The sequence below is a fragment of the Stegostoma tigrinum genome, chromosome 22 (assembly GCF_030684315.1).
Source record: "Stegostoma tigrinum isolate sSteTig4 chromosome 22, sSteTig4.hap1, whole genome shotgun sequence".
Classification (NCBI taxonomy): Eukaryota; Metazoa; Chordata; class Chondrichthyes; order Orectolobiformes; family Stegostomatidae; genus Stegostoma; species Stegostoma tigrinum.
In genome coordinates, this window is record NC_081375.1 from 35,122,964 (window position 1) to 35,144,333 (window position 21,370).

The 21,370-nt window shown below is 39.1% G+C and overlaps 1 protein-coding gene across 4 annotated transcripts in view; it reads left to right on the forward strand.

Annotated features, from left to right (window-relative positions):
• The window catches only part of cfap52 (cilia and flagella associated protein 52), a 78,489-nt gene that overhangs the window by 2,955 nt on the left and 54,164 nt on the right, over positions 1 to 21,370 (forward strand). For 3 of the 4 annotated variants that reach the window (XR_007249841.2, XM_048554807.2, XM_048554805.2), the window contains exons 3-8: positions 1,301 to 1,437; positions 3,841 to 3,969; positions 4,763 to 4,862; positions 8,789 to 8,905; positions 13,134 to 13,234; positions 20,684 to 20,854. Coding sequence is in view for 3 of the 4 variants with exons in the window: in XM_048554807.2 (XP_048410764.1) it covers positions 1,301 to 1,437; positions 3,841 to 3,969; positions 4,763 to 4,862; positions 8,789 to 8,905; positions 13,134 to 13,234; positions 20,684 to 20,854 (755 nt within the window). In the remaining variant the exon portion in view is untranslated. The remainder of the gene's footprint in view (positions 1 to 1,300; positions 1,438 to 3,840; positions 3,970 to 4,762; positions 4,863 to 8,788; positions 8,906 to 13,133; positions 13,235 to 20,683; positions 20,855 to 21,370) is intronic. The other variant, XM_048554808.2, reaches the window with a different exon arrangement.

Sequence of the window (21,370 nt, forward strand, 5' to 3'; positions counted from 1 at the left end):
CTCTCTATTCCTACTGCCTGGGTACATTTCCCATCTTTGAGCACTTATTGTTATTTGTTCCATTAGACTCTTTTAATATCCTTATTTATTGACTGCCTCTCAAATCTTCACACTGCTGTGCCCTGGTAGAATGTGTTAAGGACCAGAGCAGATGCCTCAAAATATATTAAGAACATAGCCTAGACCTTAACATTTTCTTATTTTAAAGGTAAATGTGAGGTCCTGTGTTCAAGATACAATTTACTTGGCCAAATTACTTGACATTAAGCAAAACACAACTTATTCAAACACTTTAGTTAAAATACAACAAAAGAAAGACAACTTTGAAACTTAATTCTATTAAAAAAAATTAACAGAATACTAGCTCCAGTAAGTGTTACTAATTATCTGTTCTAATATAGTAACATCCCATAAACACACCCTTGGCAAAAAGGAAAATTCAGAAAAACAGATTGTCTCCTGTGTAATCCTGTCAGCAAGGATGAGATACATGCAGCAGCCTCCCAGAGAGAGAGAGAGAGAGAGTGTAGCAGCCAGAAGAGATTCACTGCCTCCCAACTGAACTGACACTCCAACAACAACTGCCGAAAGCTGACAAAAATCTGGAACTGGGAGGGCTTGACCGCACCCACTCAGGCTCACTTTCTCTCTGAAAGAAACCAGGACAAAACACACACCTTAAAGCCACAGTATTATCACAAATGTGTGCAATCATGCAGGGGCAAGCTCCGAATACCAGTGCTTACCTGGGTGCACAATGGCCTTTTGAATATGGTGCCAACACCAGTGATACCAGTAAAAGCCAGGATATCCAAGAATATTTCTGGCCATGGCAAGTAGCGGAATTGGGCTAGCACTGGATAAGGGGGGCGGGGGGGGGGGGGGGGGGTGGGGCTGTGGTGGTGGATGCCATAGGTGCATGGTACATAGGTAATGAGATGAGTTTGAGTGATAGCATGTAAAACTTGCTAGAAAACTTCCTTGAAGAGAGGAAACCTTCCATGAAATTCAATGAAAATGACACTTTGCTAAAATATGATAAGATTTCAGCCCATTGTCTTTATTGTGAACATCAGATCAACGGCAGATTAACTTTAATTTAACACCAGAATTACCTCTAATAAATGAAGTTTTTAAAAATTCTAAACAGAAATACTTATTTTTCATTTCAAGTCCTCAACACTTGATTTTGTGAACATTTGGCATAACATATGAATGATCCACTGTACTAAGGGTTCATATTGTAATGAGAGGTATTCAGTGTAATTGACTGAAACCTGGGTATTGTATATCTTTATAGGCCGATATCATCATCTATGACTATGTTGAAAAAATAACTCATGCAACCATGACACTTCACCAAGCCAAAGTTGAAGCATTGGCATTTTCCCCAAATGATCTCTATTTGGTGTCTCTTGGCGGTCAGGATGATGGCAGGTAACAGAGGGGACCTATTGTAAAATTGAAGTCAATGCAAATAATGTGAAAACATTCCACTAACTGGAATCATTTGTAACACAAAGAAAATTTTTCTGAAAAAGTTGCTAAAATAGTCACCTGGTATGGCCATTTCTCAAAAAGAAATTGAATCAATGTATCAAATTGACAACCTGATAATGGTTAACGTTCCTGGAAAATGTTAACTGTTACACTCTTCACAAATGTTGCATTTTCTATTTTTATTATATATTCTCTTTATCCAAAATGCATTGTTCTTGGCAAAGCAAAATGATTGTGATTGTTAAAGGCCAATCATTTCAGTCTTGGATGTTTTTAGGGCAGTTTCTTGGGCCTAATGATCTACAACTGCTTTATCAATGACCTTTTCTCCAACAAAAGGTCAGAGTGCAAAGGTTGTCAAGGATTATAATATTTATTTCCATTCAAAACTCCTCAGATAATGAACCAGCCAAAAGGCACATGCCACAAGACCTGAAAAACATTCAAGTTCAGGCTTGTAATATGACAAGTGACAATTTTCCATATTATTAGCCCACAATGGCCATATCCAACAAGAGAAAATCAAACCATTTCCCGTTGATGTTCAATAGCATTGATTTTGCTGAATACCCACCCATCCGTGTCATGGGAATCTCCATTGACCATAAATGTATTTGGACCAAAAGTATAATGTTGCTAAAATCCTGGCTATTCAATGGTGAGTGACTCACCTCCTAACTCATGAAACTTTTCCACATCTACAAAGCACAAGTCAGTTCCCTGATTGCCTCAATGTGTAGAGCTCAAACAAAGTTAAAGAAACACAACATCATTCAGGACAAAACCATCTATTTGATTGCCCACATTTACGTTAACTCTGTTGATCACCAATGCATAATGACTTCAGGATTTTCATCTGTTTTCATCTGTTTCGTCCGGCACCTTTCCCTACAACCACAGGAGGTGCTACACCTGCCCCTACACCTCCCCCCTCATCTCCATCCCAGGCCCCAAGAAAACCTTCCACATTAAACAGATGTTCATCTGCTCCTCCGCTAATGTGGTCTATTCTATCCACTGTTCCCAGATGTCCAATCGTAGAATCACATCTGATGTTGAACATTATGTTGTGTGTTTTGCAAGATCAGGCTGGTTGAATACAGTCAGCAGCTTCCCTGTTTCAGTCAGCCAAAGAGATTTCCTGTTCGCTATGATTCACAAATCATTGGAACATACAGCCTACACAATAGCATTGCAATGAAACTGAAACATTCCATGTGGTCTGCAATAAACAATATTTGCTGGATAATCCTGAGTGCATGAAGAATTACACCACTTAACACTTGGATTATCATTTGGGTTCTCAGTATGATGCAATTGCATGTATTGAGAGCTATATAAAGAAATACACATCACCCTGTTCTTCAAAGGTGCCTTGATAGGGTGTTTCCTCTTGCAGGACAATCTAGGACATTATCTCAGGGTATTATCTCAAAGTAAGGGGTAGCCCAGTTAAAAGAGATGAGGAGAAATTTCTTCTCTCAGAGGGTAGTGAATCTGTGAAATTCTTTACCTCAGAGCTGTTGAAGCTATGTCACTAAATTTATTCAAGTTTGACACAGACAAATTAGTAAGTGAATTAAGATATATGGGGGGGAAGGGTAGGATAGTGAAGTTGAAGGTTATCAGATCAGTCATGATTTCATTGAATGGAAGTATAGATTCAATGGGCTCAACGACCTACTTCTGGATCTACAACTTATGGTCTCATATAACGTATGCTATGCAGACTGATCAATAAAAGTAAAGAATGTTTCTTGGAAATTAAAAATATCTAAGTTGTTGTTTTTGAAGGAATTTTTTAAAGTTCTTCGTTCAAGTTGTTTTACTAGTTCCACAACGTAAGTAGTTCTTTGCCTGGTATATCAGTGCAACACCAGCAGAGAGAGAAGGAAAGTGAGAAAATAAGAGAGATTATGGAAGTTATACCCACTGAGGGTACAGGCCAATATAAGTATGTCACTTAGAAAATCAACGGGGGTGAAGTTGAGGAAAATTGGTTCAAATACAGTTACTAGCGCAGATGTGAGTTAACACAAACACTGACAGTCTAGGAACTAAGCAGTTCAATAGGTGTAGATTCATCACTTTGATGTCTCAGAATTCTGACACCTTGGTCCCACAGGTCGACAAGGCCTCTATGTCAAATCACAAAAATGAGGTTGGATAAATTCTAAAACTATTATACATAGTGCAGTTAAAGAACAATCACAATGTCTTCCAGTTCCCTTTTTAAAAATGATTTAAGCTACAAAAATTGCTAGATTGTTATCTTTTTATTTCTGTTGGCCTTCACAGTGATTAAGAAACTTTACGTCTTTTGCTTTTTCCCTATTGCAGTGTTGTCATTTGGAATATTGCAACAAAGTCATCTATCTGTGGCAGTCCTGCTTGCGTTCCCACTGCAGGAAATGCATTTAGTGTAAGATTTGCTAACAATATGGATGATACCTTCATTACAGGAGGAACGTAAGTTGGAAAAGAAAATTGAGATTATCTTAATCAGAGCTAATGGCAAAAACACTCAAATCTATCCATTTCTACATTGGTTGTGCTCTGAGCTTTCTTCAAGATCTTGATAGTATACTGAAACAGAAAGAGCAGCTCAAAGCAAGCAGAAGTCAGGGTGGACAATTGAGGACCCACATAATACATTAATTCCTGTAAGAGATTCCATGCTTTCTTGCTGTTCTGAAAATTAGTATTTTAAGCATAAAAACATCTAAACGCATTAAGCACTCTATATTTTAAAAATTGTAGAAATGTTCCTCTTTTTGTGTATCGCATTTTAATACCATCAACATTAAAATATGTAGAAAATACAGTGAAGATGACAGTAAATCAAAACAAAATAAACGCAAAAGCCTTTAAAACATGGTTTTAAGTAGTGACTTTGAATTAATCTATTTGAAAATATTCATTTTAAATTTACCCCAGTTTGGTGTAGGTGCAGGAAACTCACATTCTCAGTTTCATTGCAAGAGATAGTTGTATTTTATTTGGTAGGATTTCTGAAAAGTTTCCTCAAGGGAACAATGATAGATGAAATTTACATGTAATAATTCTTTGGAGTCAATTACTTCAATGTAAATTTTCTCAGATTGAAAAAAATACACATTCATTCCTGTGCTTTAATTACATTAAAACCTTACAGGAAATTCCAGCCAAATATGTTGGTTTAGATGATTTTCACCTGAAATACTATTAAAATAGGCATGTGTACAAGGTAATGTTCTTTTGGTTATTCATTTTCTTTTCCTAGTGGTACACTACGTCTCTGGCTCTTAGATTTACCCAACAGAAAAATCCGTCCCACGGAATGTCAAACTGGACCTTTGAAAAGAATGATCAACTGTATTGAGGTGAGTGACACTTTTATTGCTCTGTTCTCTCCATGTACAGTTTTATTTAGAATAAGATTATCTCAAAGGATTGTCATTCATATAAATAACAGTACCTTCCATGTTATTGGTGATCATAGAATCATACAGCACAGAAGAGGCATGTCAGCCTATCAAGTCTTCAAGACAAAGCGACTACCTTGACCTACATTAGTCCCACTTTCCAAGACTTGGCCCATAGATTCAGATGTAGTAACATTTCCAATGTTCATCCAAGTACTTTTTAAAGATTGTGAGGTTTCCTGCTTAAATACACTCCCAGGCAGCACATTTCGGATTACTAACATTCTCTGAGTGAAAAAAAGTTTCCACAAATCCCCTCAAAACCACCTGTCTGCCACCTTAAAATTTCTCCCCTGAGTTATTGACCCTTCAGTTAAGGGGAACAGTTTCTTTCTTTCCATTCTGTCCATGGTCCTTCTAAAATTATACACCTCAATCAGGTCATCTCTCAACTTTCTGTGCTCTAAAGAAAACCACCCAAGCTTATTCAGCTTCTGTTCATAATCTACTCCATCCCAGGCAACATCATGGTGAATCTTCTCTGCACCCTCTCCAGTGCATACAGTGCTGTGACCAGAATTTTACCCAGTATTCCAGCAGTAACCAAATTCCTATATAGCTCCAACATAAACCCCCTGCTCTTATAACCTATGCCACAACTGATAAACGCAAGTGTTTCTGATGCCTTCTTAACTTCTCTGTTAATCTCAAAATGTTACAGACCTAACACAAGACTCAATGTCTCCTCCCTCACTGTAGAATATTTTTTCTGACATGTGGGCAGTTTCTTTATAAAGCAACTGACAAATAGCTTGATCCCCATCTCAATGTCTTGCAATATAAGAGCCCCTAAAGCAATGTTGTTTCCATCAACAGTGACTTTGAATAACTTCTCATAATTGGGTATGGCTAAAACCAATACAATTGTTAACATAGCTTTCAAATTTTCAAAGGCACTTTGACATATGTTATCCATTCAAATTTTCTGCATTTTCTCAACAAATTCTTCAAATGTGCAATGACAAGTTCAGTACAAACTAATAATAAAATCTATTCATGCCAACACAGCATAAAATTTCACATTTTGTCCCAGCCTGTACTTTCACTTCTACAGTTGCTGCTTGACCTTGTCCCACAGTAGATGCCCAATGAAGTCACCTTTGCTTTGGCAAATTCATTCTTACCCAGATGTAAACCTAGATTGACCCTTTGTAGCTGATCAAACAGTTCAACCAAGTATGTAAATATTCTTCCCAGCTTTGGCTCAAAACAAACAAATCATTATTCTATAAAGTAGTTACCAAATTCTTCGATTATTTCACTGGATAATCATTGAAATGTTGTTGGTGCATTTTTCTTTCCAAATCATATAGCTTTAAACAAATAAATTCCATCCAGTGTTACAAAAAGTAATAATTATTTAGGTCACTCATGTAAAGGAACATGCAAAATAACCCTTTGGTATGTCCATTTTTGTGGCAAACCAGGTGTGTCTCATTTGATTGAAGCAGTCTTTCAGTCTAGGTGTAGGATATGAGTCAGCTTTTGTTATTATATTGGTTTTATGATAATAAATGCATTAGGTTCGTGACCCAGCACAATAGATGAACATCAGCTATTTGTTTTGGTCCAGTAGTGTCATTACCTATCATGAACATAATCTATCAAATAAAGCAAAAGACTGCAGTTGCTGGAAATCTGAAATAAAAACTCAGCAGATCTGGTTGCATTTGAGGAGAGAGAAACAGGCTTTTCATTTTGCATCCAGTATGACTCTTTTGTGGAACCTTAATTCCAGCACATTCCCTACATTAATAATCATGAAACATTTTTCCTGGCCCACAGATTGAATTATAGTTCTGCAAACTAGCCTTTCTAAGTAAGCTTGATAGTTTTCTGCAAGATAAGACATGATGCTATCAAACTTCTTAAGTACTTTTTTTATTCAATCTGATGGGTGGACAGTTGGACATTTGAATTTCCCTTTTGCCATTGCTCTGATGTTTCTATTTTAAACCCTACTTCCTTCACCACCAAAAGTACCCTCATCTCCCATCTATCATCCCTATTATAATCTCTTTTCAACATCTTAACAGGACACACTCACTGATTGTTTACCATGTCAGTAGCACTTACTATATAAGTTACATAATCAAGTTTCTTCTTGATGCAATAAGATCCAGTACAACTTGCTTTTAATGATTTCCCAGAGACTGTCACCAACACTAATACCTTGTCTTCTGCAACACAACTTTGAACTTTGGCCTTGTTATCTGCTTTAGTTTTCTTTATTTATCGAGGCTTTTCCTTCACCAGCTCCAGTGCATTGGTTAGTTTTTCTTGTCAATTTGAGACATAGATTAGGAACATTCTCAAACTGGGGATAATCAGGGGTCATTCATTTAAAATGTAGACAAAGGAAAAAAAAGTTGTTGCAGGGGGCCAAACTGTTTTCCTCAAAAGGCAATGGAAGCAGAGACTTTGGGTATTTTTTAATGCAAACGTAGATTCTTGATAAACAAAGGAGTAAAGGCCATCAGAGGTGGGCAGAAATGTGATGTAATAGGAGCAGCCATGAATGGTGCACCAGGCTTGAGAAGCAAACTGGCCTACTTCTGCTGCTAATTCATGTTTCATAAAACAGAGTTCAAAAGGGGTGGAAAAGCTTGCTCCTGTGCCTGTGTTTCAAGAACATCCCAAATTAATCAATGCAGCTCAAGTGCGTACCTCATTGGGAATATTCCAATGTCCAAGAGTTTTTGTTAATGAGGCCATTGAATTCTCACAATTTGTTATGATCCCAACTGATAGTAATACTGGACAAGCTAGATTCAAGAGTGAACCCTGGTTTGATAGACCAGCTTTAGTTTTACTGTTCCTTGACCATGCTGGTCAGTCACTGAACATGTTTACAAGAGGCTGCAAATGTGATTTTCACAAAATATGGTCAAACGTCTATTAGGAAAAAAACTACACTACACTGTAGAAGACTTAGTTGAAACACGGTCCTCACAAGTATTAAAAACATCACAACTGTGCAGTACCCAAGCAGTGAAAGGCCACCCTATTTCCACTGTAAAATTCCTTGTGCAATGGACATGGCTGAATAAATATAACACTATATCAACAGCATCATTAGAGCCAGACTTTCAACAGATAACCTGCTCTTCACCACTCTTGGCATTTTCCTTGCCTCCTGTGCCAACAGACAACTCATTTTCCCATAAAGGAATATTGCAAATCCTGCTTCATTGGAAAACCCAACACAAACATTTGTTTGCAAGCTATCACTAAAATTGATTGTCTTCTGGGTAGTTCCTGCTTTCTAAAAAAAATGGGTTTTTATTTCAACTTCCCTTCGTTATATAACAACTTCTTGCTATTTAAAAGACCAATTTCTTTTCTCTCTTCTACCCTTGTTCTCAAGGCGTTTTGTTATCTACCTCAAGGGATTTTTAAAGGCCTCATTTAAATGCATGTAAACAAATTTCCAAACAAACCAGCTTCACTCCTAGAACTCAACAATGAAGACAAAACTATGTTCATCCCTTCTTAACTCTCATTATATATAGGAAGTAAACGTTAAACTTAAAGCCAAACATGATCCTGTCAACTTTAGAATCTATGTTTCCAAATAATAATAAAAATGTTGCAAAATGCATTTTGCACAAAGCATTATGAGATGTTTTATTGCAATTTGATAATCGATTACATTTAATATGAAAGCTATCAAATATATGTTTAATGAAACATTTCTAAATGAGTTGTTACCTTAAAAATATAATTCTTGTTATAATTTTTATTGAGTGATTGCCTGAAATTTTTTCCACTTTCACCATAAATATGAAGCTGACCTCATGGTTTCATCACTTCTTCACTGATAGGTAGCAAAAGATGATAGTTTCTTCTATTGTGGAACTACTTCTGGTGATATTTTGATGATCAGCATGAAAACTGGACTTCTGAATAATTATGGACCAATAAAGAATAAGTTCAGTTTGGTAAGCTGTGAACTTGATCAGTACAGTTTGTAAAGTGCCAAGATGATCCAGTTGTATTTTCAATTAACTAAAGCAAAGGGAATTTGGAAATCATGGAGTTCTTGATGATTGATGTAGTCGCCACTACATAATGCAATTATGCAAATTGCATAAATAATTTATTATTTGTACTATTTATCACATATGTCCACATGCACTTGATCATGTACATTTAATAGAACATATAAAGAGGTCCAAAACCTACATGATGTACTTTTTACAGAGAATAAAGTATCTTATTTCTTCATTCAGCAAGATCATTATAATCTTTCAATGAAACTAGAGTGATCACAATCACTCCATCAACCAGCCACAGACACACTTGTATCAAATAGCACAAATGCACAATCTACATAACTTAAATCATCTGATAAAAAACCAAAGAAAGTGCAGATGCTGTGAATCAGAAACAAATGTAGAAATTGCTGGAAAAGCTCAGCAAATTTGGCAGCATTTGTGAAGAGGAATCAGCGTTAACATTTTGGCTTTGCTGACCCCTCCTCAGAACTGGTGGTAACTGGAAAATGTCGAATATTGCAGAAGAAAGGATTGCGGCGAGGCACTAAGGAGTAAATAATAGGTGGGGATCAAGCCCAAAGAGAGAACAGTTGGCCAAGGGAGTCGGTAATGATCTGGCTAGGAGGGTGAATAGGTGTTAATGGAGACTATTTGTAATGAACAATGGGTTGTGTGTAATTGCAGATTATGTGCTCACAAGGCTTGGTGAGTGAGGTTAGGGGCTAAAACATCGGAGAGTTCAAGCCGTAAAGTTATTGAACTTGATATTGAGTCAAGAAGGTTGCAGGATCCCTAAGTGGAAAATGAAGTATTGTTCTTAACTTACACTGAGCTTCGCTGGAGCACTGCAGCAAGCCTGAGATAGAGATATTGGCCAGGGAACAGTGTGGTATGTTGAAGGTGGTATGTGTGGTGTGTTCAACAGACCAGTCTGTCCCCTGGCAAATATCTTTGTCTCAAGGAAATTGTAAAAGTTATTGATAGGTTAAGTGAGTGGGCAACTGGTAAAATGTGAAATTATCCATGTTGGAAAGAAGAATAAAAGTAAACAGATAATCTAAATGATGAGAGTTTGCAGAGCTCTGAGATGCAGAGGGATCTGTGTGTTCACAAAAAGCTAGTATACAAGTGGTAATAAAGCTATTGAATGTTATCATTTGTCACAAGGCAAATTTAATTTGGAACAAGGCAAGGTTTATGCTCCACTTATACAGACCAATAGTAAGACTGCGTCTGGAATACTGTGCACAGTATTGATCATCTTATTTACTGAAGGATGTAAGTGCATTGAAGCAATTCAGAAGAGGTTTACCGTACTGAAACCTGGAATGGATTGTTGCTTTATGAGGAAAGGTTGCACAGGCTAGGATTGCATTTGCTGAAATTTAGAAGAGTAATTGATTAAAAATGTAAAATCTTGTGGGGTCATGAAAGGATAGACGTTGAGAAATGTTTCCTCTAATGGGAGAATTTAAGATTGGAGGTCACTGTAAATGTCAGGGCTCTCTATGAATGTTTTTAAAACAGAGGGAGATAGATTCTTGTTGAGCAAGGGATTGAAAGATTATCAGCGGCTGGCAGGAATGTGGATTTAAGGTTACAATTAGATCTTATTTAAATAATGGAGCAAGATCAAGGGGCTGAATGACCTCCTTCTGATCCTGATTCACATTTTCACATTCCATTTGCCTTTTTAATTATTTACTGTACCTGCATGCTAATGTTTATGTGATTTATGTCTAGGGACACGCAGGTATCTCTGTATTGCCACACCGTGCAGTCTTGTATTTTAAAAGAAAAATCTGATTTTCTATTCTTCCTGTGAAAGTTGGCAATATCACATTTCTCATATTGTATTCTATTTGTCAACTTTTTACCCACTCGTGAACCCTACATAATTCCATTTGCAGACTCTTTATATCCTCCTTACAAATTTCCTACCTATTTTTATAGCACCAGCAAAATTGACCATAATACAGTCTGTTCCTTCATTTGATATACCAATATCGATCATGTTGAGGACCCAGCACTGATCCCTGTGGCACTGTACTTGTTACAATTTTCTAATCTAAAAATTACTCATTTGTCTTCATTCCATATTTTCTGCTACTTAGCTAATCCATCTGTGCTACTGCATCACCCCCAACTCAGTGAGTTCTTAATTTATGTAGTAACTTTTGAAGTAGCTTCTTAAGGAATCCTTCCTCGAAACCCAATCACATTTACATCCACAGTTCCCCTTTTATCTCTCCTACTTGTTCCACTTTCAAAGAACTCTAATAAATTTGTCAACTATAATTTCCCTTTCTTAAAACTATGTTTGCTCTGCCTGATTGTATTCTGATTTTCTAATTGTCATGCTACAACCTCCTTACGAATGTATTCCAACACTTTTCCAAAGACAGATTTCAGACCAATTGCCTTATAGTTTGCTGCATGGTTTTTACAACCTCCCTCCTTTCTTGAATACTGGTGTTTTTTTAAGCCACCAATGTGAAGTAGAGAGGACCTGTGAAAATGGGTTATCAGTGTAAATGCTTCAGTATGGGCTAACTGGTGGCACTCATCCTGATTACATCACCGGGCCTACATCATGTTCATGTAGTTCCTTTGGTTATGATCACACACATAGATGTATTATTCCTGTATCAGTCACCTCCATTTAACCCAGGGCCATGCATGATATTAAACATTAAAAGTTTTAATATGAAAGGAAGATACTGCACTTGCTAAAAATATAAAATAAACAAAAAATGTTCAGCAGGTCAGGCAGCAACTGTGACAAGAGAATTAGAGTTAACATTTCAGGTCAATGCCCTTTCATCAGAACGCTAATATTCCTTCACTACTGTAAGCATTGCTATTTTCACAACTGGTCTGCAGTGTTACAATAAACATAAAGCAATCAACAGAATCACAGAATTGTTGTAACATTTGAAATAAAAGGCAGCTATTCAGCCCATCGTGTTATGCCAGCTCTTTGCAGGAGCAAGTCACTTAGTCCCTCTCCCTTGCCTTTTCTTCATAGCCCTGTATTTTTTTCAATTAATTATCTAGTTCCATTTTCAAGATTTCAGTTGAATCTGCCACCCATCACATTTTCAGTAGTGTGTTTCAGATTTTAACTTTTCAGTGCGTTAAAAATAAAGTTCTCAAATCACCATTTTTTCCTTCTGCTAAGTACTTTGCATTAGTTTCCATAAAGTTTAGGAGAATCAGTTTTGAACTTTCTTGGTCTATTACTGCACTGACTGTATAAAGCTCTGAATTTTGGAACAGATGGACTCTGCTTTTGAACTGGTCATCTATTTTGCATATGCATTGCACAGTGTTCTGTTAGCATCCCACCAGGTGACACTGCACTGACCTATTTCTTTGTCATCCTAATCTTTCCAATCTGCAACTGTCTTATAGGCATTTTTTTTTCTGGAACGTGCAGGCTGTATACAGTTTGTTCCAAAACAAAATCAGTTATATGTAACTTCAGCTAGTACATCGCCGAATGTTTTGACTTAACTGTAAGCACGGCAATGGTTACTGGGAAGATGGATAATGGTCAGTATTCCAACATATGAAAATAAAAACTTCAGAGTGCATCATTTAAAAAAGGGGGAGCTACATCCATGTGTGTGAATGGATCTGTCAGCTGGCTTCTGGTATACAACAGTGAGAGATGACTCCTGTTGAATAGTGTCCCAAAATCTGGTTGACACTTGGTGATGTAATAGGTTGTGTAGCCTGCAGTCTGCCATTAGAGATGTGGTAAAACAAATGGTAACAGCTATTCAGCATGGTAGAAGGACAGGAGGCTAATCATTCTGGGACACTTTCAGTATTGCTATTCTAATCAGAATTTAGGATAATTTGACTCTTTGTGTTAAGTATTTTACAACAGACATCGCTTTGTTTTAAAATGTAGTGCCCTTTCAGTTTCGAAGGGAGGTACTGATTTTGAAAGAGGATCGGTATTCTTTTGCTTCAGTTAAGGGACAACATGGAGGAATTAAAACAAGGAGGGAAATAGTTGTTTAAAATGTCCAGGTGATTAGAATGTCTTTAGACATTATAAATGTTTAATTTTCTAATTTTCACACTTCAATGTTAGTATTTAACAAAAATTACGATTGAAGTGAAATGAGAATTTGAATGGTTCATCTCATGTTACCTACAGGGTGTCACTGCAATAGTGGAGCTAAAATCAGAGGACGTCCTTGTTGGAACGGGAGATGGTCTTATAGTTCTGTGCAAAGCACCACACTTCAAGGCACTCAAGTATGTTTAAATATATTTAATATTGAATACATTTTAACCTTGTGTGCTAACAAATTACTACTTGTAATGACTTAAATAACGCTTCATGGAGAAATTACAGAATTCATAAAGTAGATTTTAGTACAGCAGCAATTTGTTGTAAAAATAGCAATACCCTTGTACTTTAAAAAAAAAGTTTTAGTTTAACCATGTTCAGTTCAAAATGACCTGATACTGCTTTGTGAAGCTGAATTACATTTATCTTCCAATGTACATTAGAGTTCTGTGCAATACTGAGAGCAGAATATTTCAGGGATCTGACTGATTTGGGCTATAGCAAGATGTGTGGTACAATCTGACAAGAAGCCCGGCAAGGCTGTGTACATTTTCACACGTGGCGTGGCAAGAGTTTGGTCTGGTAGTGGCGAGTTGGCAATGATGTTTGTTTAGCTCCTAGTTGACAGCCCAACAAACCTAATTGATGTTCCGCTTACCAAGCATGCCCAACAAACCAGCTGTGTGGAAAACCACAGCAGATATTTGGTGGATTCAGCTTACCATTTCCTTCAGGTGACTTCTATGTTGTTCATGATCAAATTGCAGCCCAGGTCACGATCCACCAGCATCAGCGAAACATACCCTTCCTCCAAACACTTTGGCATTTGATATTCAGTGAACCATTGCCACCATACTGGCACCTTTCTGATACACTGGCATTATACTTTGGAAGCACAGACCAGCATAGTGCCAATCAGCAGTATCACCAGCTGTATCAGGTGCAGTTGTTGCACAGGGTCAGGCACCCAGCTCACTACCAGAGCTGATTGCTTGCTCTCATAGTGTGCCTTCACCTGGCACCTATCTGCATACCTGTAACATGCATGCCTTACCTTGTCTTGCTTTGTAGTGATAGCTAGTGTAGTCACAAAACCAGGCAGCTGGCTGGTGCTCAGCAGTCCTCAGACTAAGGTGCTTACTCCCACATCATTGTTACACCTGTCTGATAGGGCAGCAGTGTTCACACTGTACAAACTGCATCTGCAGCATTAGTCAGCCATATTTCAAAGTCTTAGGAAGTAGTCCTCAGTAAAGTCCATGGCAGCACCCATCATTCAGGGGCCTAGCATGATTCGTCAAATGCAGCCTCTCATACCAGTCCAGCGCTTCAGCCACAGACAGTTGTCCTGTCAGAGTGGTGTTGCAGAGAGGGTTTGTGCCTCTGCACCTCGAACAGCAGATCATGATCAGTCCTTTATCCTATAAATGACAGTCCATGTTTGGTGGGATTGTTGCAGTTGGGACATGCTTAGCCACCAGACAGGATGCCACAGGGAATGAAGCCAGTAATTAATCTGACTAGAGATAATGGGAACTGCAGATGCTGGAGAATTCCAAGATAATAAAATGTGAGGCTGGATGAACACAGCAGGCCAAGCAGCATCTCAGGAGCACAAAAGCTGACGTTTCGGGCCTAGACCCTTCATCAGAGAGGGGGATGGGGGGAGGGAACTGGAATAAATAGGGAGAGAGGGGGAGGCGGACCGAAGATGGAGAGTAAAGAAGATAGGTGGAGAGAGTGTAGGTGGGGAGCTAGGGAGGGGATAGGTCAGTCCAGGGAAGACGGACAGGTCAAGGAGGTGGGATGAGGTTAGTAGGTAGCTGGGGGTGCGGCTTGGGGTGGGAGGAAGGGATGGGTGAGAGGAAGAACCGGTTAGGGAGGCAGAGACAGGTTGGACTGGTTTTGGGATGCAGTGGGTGGGGGGGAAGAGCTGGGCTGGTTGTGTGGTGCAGTGGGGGGAGGGGACGAACTGGGCTGGTTTAGGGATGCAGTAGGAGAAGGGGAGATTTTGAAACTGGTGAAGTCCACATTGATACCATATGGCTGCAGGGTTCCCAGGCGGAATATGAGTTGCTGTTCCTGCAACCTTCGGGTGGCATCATTGTGGCACTGCAGGAGGCCCATGATGGACATGTCATCTAGAGAATGGGAGGGGGAGTGGAAACGGTTTGCGACTGGGAGGTGCAGTTGTTTGTTGCGGACTGAGCGGAGGTGTTCTGCAAAGCGGTCCCCAAGCCTCTGCTTGGTTTCCCCAATGTAGAGGAAGCCGCACCGGGTACAGTGGATGCAGTATACCACATTGGCAGATGTGCAGGTGAACCTCTGCTTAATGTGGAATGTCATCTTGGGGCCTGGGATGGGGGTGAGGGAGGAGGTGTGGGGACAAGTGTAGCATTTCCTGCGGTTGCAGGGGAAGGTGCCGGGTGTGGTGGGGTTGGAGGGCAGTGTGGAGCGAACAAGGGAGTCACGGAGAGAGTGGTCTCTCCGGAAAGCTGACAGGGGAGGGGATGGAAAAATGTCTTGGGTGGTGGGGTCGGATTGTAAATGGCGGAAGTGTCGGAGGATAATGCGTTGTATCCGGAGGTTGGTAGGGTGGTGTGTGAGAACGAGGGGGATCCTCTTTGGGCGGTTGTGGCGGGGGCGGGGTGTGAGGGATGTGTTGCGGGAAATACGGGAGACGCGGTCAAGGGCGTTCTCGATCACTGTGGGGGGAAAGTTGCGGTCCTTGAAGAACTTGGACATCTGGGATGTGCGGGAGTGGAATGTCTTATCGTGGGAGCAGATGCGGCGGAGGCGGAGGAATTGGGAATAGGGGATGGAATTTTTGCAGGAGGGTGGGTGGGAGGAGGTGTATTCCAGGTAGCTGTGGGAGTCGGTGGGCTTGAAATGGACATCAGTTACAAGCTGGTTGCCTGAGATGGAGACTGAGAGGTCCAGGAAGGTGAGGGATGTGCTGGATATGGCCCAGGTGAACTGAAGGTTGGGGTGGAAGGTGTTGGTGAAGTGGATGAACTGTTCGAGCTCCTCTGGGGAGCAAGAGGCGGCGCCGATACAGTCATCAATGTACCGGAGGAAGAGGTGGGGTTTGGGGCCTGTGTATGTTAATCTGACTAATTTGATGAGATGCATTGAGAAAATATTCTCAGTCTTGTGTCAAGATTCCCTCCAAAAAACTTAATCTATAGCCAAAAAGATTCAGCTGATTTCTTTTGAAAACAGGTTTTCATGGATTTTCTGTTGTTTATGCATAATGAAAGGTGTATTATTTTATATGTGTATATAACATATATGTAAAAATATCATTTTGGAATTTTGATTTTAAAATAGAAAAAGAATGATATTTGTTACTTGGGTGAAGGATTTTCATTAATAAAGAGATCAAGAGAGCCTTTCTGACACAGTGACCGAAACCGTCATTAGTGAGATCATGTTCCTGTACTGTACTGTCCTATGTCCTATGTAGATGGCAGGTGCCTGTGGATCGCTGTGGTGCAAAAATGTTTATCTTGTTGTGCTTATAACATATAAGTTAAACATGTAAGGCTATTAGCTTTGTTTTCAGTTTAGAAGTCTCTGGGGTTGAGCATTTTCACATTCATTTTTAAAAAAATACAAGTATTTGAAAGCAAGTTTAGTTTGTCTTCTAGAAGGAGTTTTTCAAGGCGTTACGGAGTCATTTCAATACCAGGGTTTGAATCTTTAAACCAGGTTTGTTCAGAAGGTTAACAGAACAGAGAAAATTTGTTCTCTCAGATTTGTGAAAATGTTCATGTTGGCAGAATTGGAAAGGCCTCATATAATTGGCTCCACAGTGCATGGTAAAGAAATTCATAGAATCATAAATCTGTACAGTGTGGAAGCAAGCCATCACCCCATCAAGTCAACACCATCCCTCCAAAGAGCATCCCACCCATACCCATGCCCCTACCCTATCCCTATAACCCTATATTTACCATGGCTACTCCACATAATCTGGACACGATGGGCAATTTAGCATGGCCAATCTACCTTACCTGCACATCTTTGAACTGTGGGAGTAAACCAGAGTACCTGAAGGAAACCCACACAAACATGGGGAGAATGTGCAAACTCCAATTGTCAGGAGTCAGTAAGTAAAACCATAAAGGCTTGAGAAAATGGTGCAATTTCTCAAGATTCAGTGTCTGTAATGGATATTATTTGGAATGAGGTTGCAACTTAGTTTTCCTGTGTGTTTGATATCTTTTGAATTATCTTCTTTATTTGGATAGGCTTTTTTCCTTCTATTGTGTACAAAGCACCCATCTGATTTAAATAAAATTTTCAGCTTTAACTGAATATGTCTCAATGACTAACCACCATGATTACTAACCAAATGAAGAAAAGACAGATGACCAAGCAAGCAAGTTTTTTTCTAGAAGCAAGGCGTTCGATAAGGTTCCCCACAGTAGGCTATTGTACAAAATGCAGAGGAATGAATTGTGGGAGATATAGCAGTTTAGATCAGAAATGGGCTTGCTGAAAGAAGACAGAGGGTGGTAGTTGATGGGAAATGTTCACCCTGGAGACCAATTACTAGTGGTGTACCGCAAGGGTTGGTGTTGGGTCCACTGCTGTTTGTCATTTTTATAAATGACCTGGATGAGGGCGTAGAAGGATGGGTTAGTACATTTGCAGATGACACTAAGGTCGGTGGAGTTGTGGATAGTGACGAAGATTGCTGTAGGTTGCAGAGAGACAGAGATAAGCTGCAGAGCTGGGCTGAGAGGTGGCAAGTGGAGTTTAATGCAAACAAGTGTGAGGTGATGCACTTAGGTAGGAGTAACCAGAAGGCAAAGTATTGGGCTAATGGTGAGATTCTTGGTAGTGTAGGTGAGCAGAGAGATCTCGGTGTCCATGTACACAGTTCCTTGAAAGTTGCCACCCAGGTTGACAGGGCTGTTAAGAAGGCATACAGTGTTTTAGCTTTTAATAATAGAGGGATCGAGTTCCGGAACCAAGAGGTTATGCTGCAGTTGTACAAAACTCTGGTGCGGCCACACTTGGAGTATTGTGTCCAGTTCTGGTCACCGCATTATAAGAAGGATGTGGAAGCTTTGGAAAGGGTGCAGAGGAGACTTACTAGGATGTTGCCTGGTCTGGAGGGAAGGTCTTACGAGGAAAGGCTGAGGGACTTGAGGCTGTTTTCATTAGAGAGAAGAAGGTTGAGAGGTGACTTAATTGAAACATATAAAATAATCAGAGGGTTAGATAGGGTGGATAGGGAGAGCCTTTTTCCTAGGATGGTGACGGTGAGCACGAGGGGGCATAGCTTTAAATTGAGGGGTGAAAGATATAGGAAGATATAGATGTCAGAGATAGTTTCTTTACTCAGAGAGTAGTAAGGGAATGGAATGCTTTGCCTGCAACGGTAGTAGATTCGCCAACTTTAGGTACATTTGAGTCATTATTGGATAAGCATATGGACGTACGTGGAATAGTGTAGGTTAGATGGGCTTCAGATCGGTATGACAGGTTGGCACAACATCGAGGGCTGAAGGCCCTGTACTGTGCTGTAATGTTCTATGTTCTATGTTAACTTATCCAGTATTACCATCAGCTAGGATTAGTGTATATATATATTACAGAACTCATTATCCTGAAGCCTGACGTAAAAATCTGGAGACGTGCATTCAAATCACATAATTGCAGAGGAATTTAAATTTACCTAGTTAAATAATATTGGTGGCTGTGAAACTACTAGATTGCTGCAACTCCCAACTCATTCAGAAATATCTTTTGGGAAATAACCTAATGCCCTTAGCTGATCTGGCTCCAGGCCAATAACAACACAGTTGACTGTTAAATGCTGTCTTTATAGTCTACACTGTGTCTTGCAAGTTTTTCATCCATAGATTGGTCTCTTAAAATGTAATTGCAGATATATTTTCTTCTTTTGTTAGAACACTCAACATATTGCAGACTTTTAAGAGTACCCATGAGCCACTCAATCCTTCCATCCAGATAACTTTCGGTATTTTAATCACCTTGTTCAGGCATTAGTGACATACCTCTGGAGCAGATAGGACTTGAATTCAAGTCTTTTGGTTTAAAAGTTGGAACATAAGCACTTTAAAACTTGGCCACTTGTGGATCAATTTCAGTGATAAGCATGGAGTTTTGATTTAGAGAGGTTGGCAAGTAGATATACTAAGCAGCACCAATGAAATCCTTTATTTCCTCCTGAGAAGCCAGATGGGACCTCAGTCCACCATCTCAGCCCTACACAGCATAACACATCTATTATCTAAGGGGGCTAGAACCCACAACAGCAGATGTGCTAATACTGAGCCACAGTCTTGACAACCTTCATGTAACATGTACCTTTGCTTTAATAAGATGCATTATTTAGATCCAAATGAGGGCTTTCTACACATTCTGTGGCAGAATAATCAACATATTTTTAAAAAATTAGTTCTTCCCAGAGCTGACAGTGGCACTTGCAAGGAATAAAATTGTAAAATCATAGGTCCATCCCATGACTTTCTTTCCACTAATTTAACGATGTTTGTAACATTTAAATGACATTTTAGGAAAGGTTGACAAAGGTTGAGTGATCATTGAAATTCCCTTTCCTAGTGTCAGTTTGAGTCGAGTGCCAAGTCAAGGGGATCTCCCAGCTTCCAGTAACAGTGATGTTATCCTGCAGGATAATTAAGTATTCTGAAGGATAGCAAACCATGAAGTAAATTGTATTGTAACTTTCGCCTTAAAATAATATTTTGCAAAAGTGAAATAAATCTTTGAGACATACCCATGGGATTAAGGTTGAAACTGAAGTGTCAAATAAGCTTCTAAAAGTAACAAAGTTTTCGGACTGACCTATCCCCTCCCCACTTCCCCATCTATACTCTCCTCTCCACCTATCTTCTCCTCCATCCATCTTCGGTCCGCCGCGCCCTCGCTCCCTATTTATTTCAGAACCCACTCCTCATTCTCCCCTCTGATGAAGGGTCTAGGCCTGAAACATCAGCTTTTGTGCTCCTGAGATGCTGCTTGGCCTGCTGTGTTCATCCAGCTTCACACTTTGTTATCTTGGATTCTCCAGCATCTGCAGTTCCCATTATCTCTGAAGCTTCTAAAAGTACCTATTGATAATTTTTGATCATATTTGACAATCAATCAATATAAAATTAGTTTTCAGGGACAGTGAATGCAACTTGATGCAATTATGAGCTTAATGTGTCATTTAGTCAGTTGTTCATCATTCTGTTGGATATGACTTTTGAAACAACTTTTATAGTGAGACATTATCTCATCAGTTTAGTGGTTTCTACTTCTGGGGAGGGCTGTAACCTCATAAGAACACCCTATTGGAAGCATTGAATTACCAACAATAAGTTTTGGATTCCCATGTTTAACTGTACATATGCAAATTACAAAAGTCAGTTTCAGAGAAGGAATGACATTGAACACTGACAGTTTTGCTATTGTTGCCAATGCAAGATACAGACCAATTGGTACTTAAGAAACTAAATGAAGTTGTTTGTAATGTACAACACACTACATATTTCATTTAACCTAATGCCTATTTAATTCGGTACATAGTATAATTTGTGCTCTTCACCCACTACTTTAAAACTACATTGGGAAGATCTTTATTTTTATTCCAGAAAAGTGCAGGTGGATGGTGGTATCACTTCAATTAGCCTTCGTGGTCAAGGACACCAGTTCTTTCTTGGGACCATTACTTCCCAGATATACCGATTTAATTTCACTGAATTTAAAGAGGATTTGATCACCACATGTCACTGTGATGCTGTTCTTGATATAGCATTTCCCTGGTAGGTCTGTAGAATTTTATGCTGTATTTATGGACAATTAAACACTTCATTATCTTTTATCTATATTACAAATCAAAAAACTTTTAAATATTTTGATTTCTAATATTTATTGCATTAGTGTTTAACAATGGCTTAAGATTCATCCAATTGCTTTATCAGTGTCACCTAATTTTAAAAATGTTTAAATTATCATTGAATTATTTTGCTGGCAGAAAAAATTTAGTGACAGAGACATAGATCTCCAAGAAACAACAGGAGTATCATACAGGAAGCCCGTTTTATTCTGAACGTGCAAGTCACTTTTCACCTGAATGGTACAGTCCAAATAGGAGTAACGTTTACTGGATCAGTTCATTTGCATCAGACTGAAACATTGAAGTGCAGCTCAGAGCAGGTATAAAGAATATGCTCACCGTGAATGAGAACAGTTGCATACAAGAGAAATTGAAAGGGGTGGGAGCAATAGACAGGCATGCTACATTGATAAAATTTTGAAAGTTTTCAGAAAGACACAAC